Below are 7,892 nucleotides of genomic sequence, written 5' to 3' on the forward strand. Positions count from 1 at the left end.
TTAACAAATTTAAGATGTCCAACATTATCAGATTTTAGATGGTACAAAGATATGTTTTTAACAAATGTATTAAGAAGACCAGATTGTAATGCTTCATTCTGGAAAGAAAGATTCATAACTGGATTACCAAGTTTATTTTCACAAAGAATAATGGATAATTTGCAAAAAGAAATGGGAACAGATGTAATTTCATTTGAAAATATTACTTTTGGACAATTATTTGCATTTGTGAAAAAAGAAGGATTAATGTTATGTTCAGAATTAAGATTACAAATAAAATATGGTTCAAAAACAAAAGAAGTAGGATCATTCTGTGATGCATTTGGAATTAAAAGAATAAAATCACCATCAGCATACAAAAAGAAAGTTAAAAAATATTCTAAGAAACCAAGATATATAAAGCCTAAGGAAAATGAACCAACTAAAAAGAAAAGATTTATTAAAAAGAAAATTGTTTGTTATAAATGTGGAAAAATAGGACATAAAGCAAACAAATGTAGATTAAAAGAAAAAATTACAGAAATTTGTTCTAACGAGAAAGAAATTAAAAATAAATTAATAAACTTATTAATAAATGAAAAAGAACAAAGTACAGAAGATGATTATTACAATGATATTTCTAGTTCAGATAGTGAAGAAAATTGTAATTGTACTCCAAAATATTTAAATGTAATAACTAAAAAAGAAGACAAAGAATTTTTATTAGATATAATAGAAAAAATTGATGATCCAATAGCTAATTGAAATCAGGATATTGGCAAATAATAATAGACCCAAAAGATAGATACAAAACAGCATTTACAACACCTTTTGGACATTATGAATGGAAAGTTATGCCATTTGGATTAAAAAATGCACCATCAGAATTTCAAAATATAATGAACGATATTTTCAATCCTTATAGTTCATTCAGTATAGTCTATATAGATGATGTATTAATATTTTCAGAATCAATAGAACAACATTTTAAACTTTCAAGTATATTTTTAAAAATAGTTAAGAAAAATGGACTAGTTGTTTCTGCTCCAAAAATGAAATTATTTCAAACTAAAGTAAGATTTTTAGGACATAATATATATCAAGGAACAATAAAACCGATTTCATTCAGGAACATGGTCTGATCCTCAAAAGAATTATTCAACTATTAAAAAAGAAATTTTATCTATAGTTTTATGCATATCAAAATTCCAAGATGATTTATATAATAAAATTTTTTTAATCAGAATAGACTGCAAATCTGCAAAAGAGATTTTAGAAAAAGATGTACAAAATATAGTTTCAAAACAAATATTTGCTAGATGGCAAGCAATACTTTCAGTATTTGATTTTGATATCGAATTCATTAAAGGAGAGAATAACTCTCTTCCTGACTTCTTGACAAGAGAATTCTTACAGGGAAATGGAACATGAAACTCACAAAGAATACATTCGAAGACTTCGAAATGAACGAGATAACCCTATTCTTCAAAAAAGAGCTATAAACATCTCTCATAGACCCTTTACCTATTTTGTCAAAAATCACGACAAAACTATTCAACCTATTCCTTATTCTCAAATTCGAAACCATGATACAGTTCATATCAGACACAGCTTTTGGGCTGCAACCACACCAAAAGAACAAGCCTTTCTTCTAAAAAGGCAGATCAATTCGAATATCATATTCAAGAATGTTTTAGAAAAAGCTAATCATCCTCCCGGAGACATTCAGTCAGTTGAAATTCAAATTCAACAGCTTAAAGAACAACTTAACAGAATTATTTGTTAATGTTGCAGGAAAATGGATTCAAAAGCAGGCAATTCCAGACCAAAGACTCCTCAAGATTATGAGATGAGTCTTACTCCTGTTTCTCAAAATAGATTTCAAATTTTACAAGACTTCCCAGCTTTGACTTATAGTCAAGCTGCTCGTACTCCAACTTTTCCTCCCATAAGATCTCTTCAATCGATTCCAAGCCCTATTGAAAAATCCAAAGAAAATACTTACTTCATTAAACCAATCACTCAACATATCACTTTGACCAGATTTCAAGAAACACCATTATATTCTACACTTAATCAAACTGTTCAAAGAATTTTCCCTCCAAAATGTTATTGGCAACCAGATGATCCTTCAAAGAATTTGGATTATTATGAATTAATCCTCACAGATACTCAATCTGTAGAAATTTACCCTATTCCAGACAAGAAAAATCCAAATATTATTAGTCATTCAAAATGCATCATAAAGAAAGTTTGTTCACCTAATGAATGGACTTCTCTTTATTCCAAAAAACCTTTTTCAGTTAATTTCATTCCAGATGGATTTACATATCAAGATTACAAAATGGCATGGTATCGTGCTTTCCTTTTTAGACCATTCAATCATTCCTGGTTCTTTACATTCAAAGAATGTTGCAGTAGAGAATTCCCAATTTGGTTCAATCATTGGTGGAAATGGTTTGGACCACAAACCGAAATCTTACCTCCAAATGTGCTCATAGGATTTCAAAAATATCTAAAAAGAGCAAAGGGGGAAGAGTACACAAGACCAATTTTATTCCATATGGAGTTCAAAGTTCCATGGATATTCTGCTGGAGTTTCAAAATCCATCAAGAACTAGAAAAACCACTTCCAATGTCTCTAGTCCAAGAATTCAAAATTAAATGGTGGACAGGATTCAATCAAGAATTTGGAGATCAAGCAAATGTGATAAGATTCCTGACAACTGGAGAAAAGCTCAAATGGACAAAAGATTCAACCACTACATCAACAACTTTGTCGCCCACTCCAACGGCAATGCCACCTACTCCAACAATTATTCTACCTAATCCAACCACTCCAAAGAAAAAAGATAAAGAAAAAGTGACCAGTGTGGCATCCGAGGCATTTTCAAGCGACTTTTTGATGAAAAAGATGATGCAGAATCTCGAGATGCTTAAAGAATATCTGGACTATCTACAAAAGCAAGATAAGGATGACAAAAGCGACAAAATAGAGGAGTCAGCAGGCTCATCAGAATCAACTTTTGATCCGTTTGGGGGACCATGCGGACAAGACCCAAATGACTTTTAAGTCACTCAACAATGCTGACAAAATTCAAAAGAAAAGTAATCGTTCAAAGCTGTCGGCCACTCTTCAAAAGCAAATGAAATTCAAATGAAGATGAAATGAAGATTCAAGTGAAGACCCGAGCCTCTATAAATAGAACTAGATTTTAGAAGATAGGCATCGGTGAATTAGCAATTCAGAAATTAGAAAGCTTTGTAAACACTCTCAAACACCATCCTCCGTTTCAAACCCCTTTTCAACATATCTCAATCACTCTTGTTCCAAAAGTCTTAATAAAAGTCAAGGATTCAAGAAATTGTGCAAGCTTCCGTAGAACTTATTGCAACTCTCAAATTTTCATTGTAAGTCCTCATAGTTTATGTTTATTGCAAGCTCTAACTTTATGCTTCAATATTCATTCTTGCTGAGGATGTGGTATTTGTGGTAGTGATTTCAGAATCTCTTAGCTTTGAAGTTGGTGTTGGTTCTGTTTGGTTACTTGGAGCTTCAGCAGATTATTTTTCATATATCAAAAATATGGTGGATGGACCTATGACAATGGTGATGGATGATTCTTCATGTGGGTTGGCTTCAATTGCAGGGAGAGGTTGTTGGAAAACAGTGACATAGGAGGAGAGAAATAAGCTTGGTAATCCTTGTGGAGTGGAATGGTTGGAGCTGATTCTTATCTGACAAAAGACAGGCTCTGAAAACAATCTATCATCAATCGTTTGAATTGGAATTGTTTGTCCCTGTCGAAGAGAATGAGAGAAGAGAACTTTTTGGGTTATTGTATAAATTTATGAAATACTGTAAAAATTGGATTGGGTAATTTAGTGATTCTCACAGATGATATTTGTTGATAGATTTGTGCTGCTGTGAGCCCAATTATGTTTTTTGCATAATTGTCTTGGACAAATGCATCTAAATGAGCTGAATCATCAGATATTTGGACAAATAGTCTGGCCCTGTGTTAGAGGTTTTTGAAGTGTGTTAGAGATGGGAAATAATATATTAATGCAGACAAAGATGTGTAATAGTAAAATGATATGTTAATATATGAAAATGGATAATTGTACATTTATGTGTCTAGAGAGGCATTTTTAGATGGATAAATAGATATACGTGTATATACAGATATATATATATATATAATATATATGTAAGTATGATGAATAAGAGTTGTTTTTGCGGTGAATGGGATAATGACTTACTTAGGGATGGGTTTTGTTTGACTCTTGTTACAATTGTGGCATGAGAATTAAAAGTCCATAGGTGCATTGGTGGTACAACCACAATCGGCACAGCTAGCAGTATAGAAGTGTTGGCGAGAATTTGTAATCTGGATTGTTCCTTTTATCCAGAAATCTTTTGGCTGGTCATATATAATTTAAAATGAGTTTGATAGATTTTATAATGACAGCATTTGAATATAAAGTAAGCTTGATGTCTGCAATTAAGTTAGTCTATTAGCTTACCAAAATGTATGCACCAAGAATTTGTGAGATCTGTCGAATATCTTTTTCGAGTGGGGGCTGATCTTTTGGTTTGCTTTTGGTATAGTCTTTGTGCTTTTATCTTGTCAATGTAGTTCTTGTTTTCTTCAATCCTGTACTGAGCAACGGTATTAATAGTGGTATATTTATTAATTTGTATTATATGAGTGATACTTATATAGAAATGTAAGTAATGGAGAAGGAAGTTTGAGTGTGGAAGAGTGCATACCATCCTGCCAATGTGCTAATTTGTGGGAATGGAGGATCAAGAAGTATATTCGTACTTCCTTTAGTCCTTAGAGAGATACCTGTAATGATATGAAAGCTGTGTTAGAGTATTTGATTTGTAGGCTTTGTACTATAGATACAAATGTTTGTATTCTGGAAAATATACCATAAAAGGTAGTTACTATAGGCCTGAAAATGACAACAATTGGGTAGGTATGTGCAATTTGAAGAAGTTGAGCTCCTTCATTATCCACAAAAGGTTCCCAAAGTTTGAGGACAATTGGACGCTGTCTGAGAAAGTTAAAAGAAATACAATGGAAGTTCAAATCATTGGATGTTGATGATTAGCTAAGATAAAGCATATGAAAATGTGTTTTTGCTTACTCTTCATTGAGAACAATGAATTCTTGGATAACAGATGGTTTGGCTCCACCAGTCATTTTTGGGGTAATGCTTGAATGACAGCACACATGATGTCTGTTCAATGGTTAGTATTAATAAAAATGGAATCAGGACATAAACTAATGATTTATATAGAGTAAATTTAATGAGAGGTGAGTTGTGTACTGAGTCTTTGATCATCTTTTCCTTGATAATGGTCCAGGTCCCAGAACGAAACAAGCGGAAAATACATTGCTAATGACATTGGTAAGAGAGTTCCAGCTTGTTGTATAAAAGACCTTTTGTCAAACGTTAGCTGAAGAGGTGTTGTACCCATTTGGTGGCGGGAATCTTGAATTTTACTAATGTATGCACCACCAACATAATATGATGTCTAAAGCTTGAAAATTTTGCCAATATAAGGCAGGTCTTGTTGATAGATAATGCCTTGAACTGTGTCATTCTGTAAAATATAAATTGTACGTTAGAGGAATATAAATAGATGATGGAACATGGTCCCGCTATATAATTTATAGAAAAATCAAGTATTGGTTTATTATATATGTTGCAGTTATGTATGTACCTGATCATCTGCAAATAAGAGCCATCGATATGCCTTTGTTCTTGGAGTTAGGTCAAAAATTCTTGTCAACTCTATTACATAAAATTTGGCAAACCATTGGCGCTGTTTCTCCTGGAAGTCTTTTTTTAAAATGCATCTGCTATCCATGACTACAAGAAAAAGTATGGCAATAACAATATTGTTGAAAAAAGAAAATGCTATTGTGAATGAAATAGGATCTAAAATATTGATATAAAAGGCATAATCTGAGAGAAGAGAGCCGTTTTTGTATATTAGAACAACCAACTAAATAAAGCTGAAGTCAAATGTTAATGATAGAAGATAAAGAGAGACAGTACTCAAATAACACCAGCAATTGATAGGACTTCATCGTATACTATATTTCTTGTAGAAACTGTGTCAGTCTACTCATCTAGAGAGGGCTTAACTAAAACTCTAACATCATTTGTTGTTTTAGCTCTAGATAAAGCAACATAGAGCTGACCATGACCAAATGCTGGTTCCTTTAAGTACAAGCCGACGAAGTCTAGTGTTTGCCCTTGTGTTTTATTAATAGTCATCGCAAAACAAAGTCTAATTGGAAATTGTGTTCTCTTGAAGGGTACTATATAAATGTTAGAATTAGAACACTGTAACGAAATTTTTGGGATAAAGACTTGTTTTCCAGTATGATTTCCGACAGCAATGAGTGCATGGATAACATTGGGAGCAACACCAAGACAGATTAATCGTGTTTCGTTACATAAACCTTCTCTTGGGTTCAAGTTTCTAAGTAATATAATATGACTATTGACTTTTAGAATTAGTTCATGCGTTAGCAAGCTTCGAGATTCTAATGAATGCAAAAAGTCTTCATGCTCTGCTTGTTTTGATTGGTCTATAGTTTCATCATAACTTAGATATCTGTGTTCTGTGCCAGGAAACTGTGTCATCAAGAGATTGTTTATCTCATACACAAAATCATTTTTAGTAGTTAGTATAGCTCTATTAAGTGTATGCAATGAGTGCAGACCAAATGCTGTGAGGTCAGGAAAGACACTGTTGATCAGAGCAGAAAGTGAGGATCGATCATCAACAAAAGCCATTGTGAGATGGTGTGGCAATACTATTCTGGAGTCATCAAAACAAGGTAAAGTAAAAGAAATTCTGAGAATGGTTTATCTAAATATGCACGCATGTTTTCAACCAGGTGGAGTTTTTCAAGATGGTTCCAAACATAAGATTTTACCAAGCTAGCAGAAATGTAATCTTCTTTGTATCCTTTGACGACAACAGGTGATGTCTGACAAAAGTTGCCACCAAATACGACAACCTTGCCACCAAATACTGTATCTGAGTCCATTATATCCCTTAGTAGCTTGTCAAAGCACTTAATAGCATATTTTTGGGCCATTGTTGCTTCGTCCCAGATGATTAGTATGGCTTGTTTGACCAATCTTGCACAGTTACTTTGTTTGTTAACATTACAGCCACTGTCATTATTCTCATCAATTGGAATCTTAAATTGCGAGTGGGCTGTACGTCCTCCCGGAAGAATAGAAGCAGCAACACCACATGATGCTGTGGCTAATGCAATTTCACCTTTAGACCTCACAGTTGCCAGTAAAGCCTTATATAAGAATGTTTTGCTTGTTTCTCCTGACCCATCTATAAAAAAAGCTCCTGGTATGTCATTGTCAATGCTATTGATGATTTTAATATAAGCAGATCGTTGATGAGCATTGAGAAGAGCAACTGATGCTATGTCCTCAGTAGAAACTTTGATGTCCAACTCAGCCTCTATTTCTTGTGTGTCTCTTTGAGTGGAAAAGTCATCAGTGTTAGGGACAGGTACCTTGAAATCAGCAAGATGTTTGCCCATATATTGCTGATGAGAGTCAATGAGTTGGAGAACTTTTAGTCTTGTCTGCTCAGGTGATAAAGACTTTTCTTTAGAAATATCTTCAGACAAGTATGGTTCAAATTTCTGCCATAGCAACATTGGATTGGGAGGTACTACATGGACCAGAATGAGAGCAAATAAGTGACGCAGAGTATAAGGCATCTGGAATGATACAACTTCAAGTAAACATTGTTCTGCACTATCATCAGTCTTTAATAAGCCTAGAATTTCTGCGACTTCTCTAAAAGTTGAAGCTGTTCTCGAGCCGATGTGTTTTAGACTTTCATAAGACAT

General features: G+C 33.4%; 1 protein-coding gene across 1 annotated transcript; it reads right to left on the bottom strand.

Annotated features, from left to right (window-relative positions):
• Positions 1-6,821: 6,821 nt before the first annotated feature.
• Positions 6,822-7,892, bottom strand: LOC113758037. Its single transcript, XM_027301066.1, has one exon. The coding sequence runs from the start codon at positions 7,890-7,892 to the stop codon at positions 6,822-6,824; it is 1,071 nt and encodes a 356-aa protein (XP_027156867.1).

This window comes from Coffea eugenioides, unplaced genomic scaffold, assembly GCF_003713205.1.
Source record: "Coffea eugenioides isolate CCC68of unplaced genomic scaffold, Ceug_1.0 ScVebR1_3525;HRSCAF=4751, whole genome shotgun sequence".
NCBI classification, from domain to species: domain Eukaryota; kingdom Viridiplantae; phylum Streptophyta; class Magnoliopsida; order Gentianales; family Rubiaceae; genus Coffea; species Coffea eugenioides.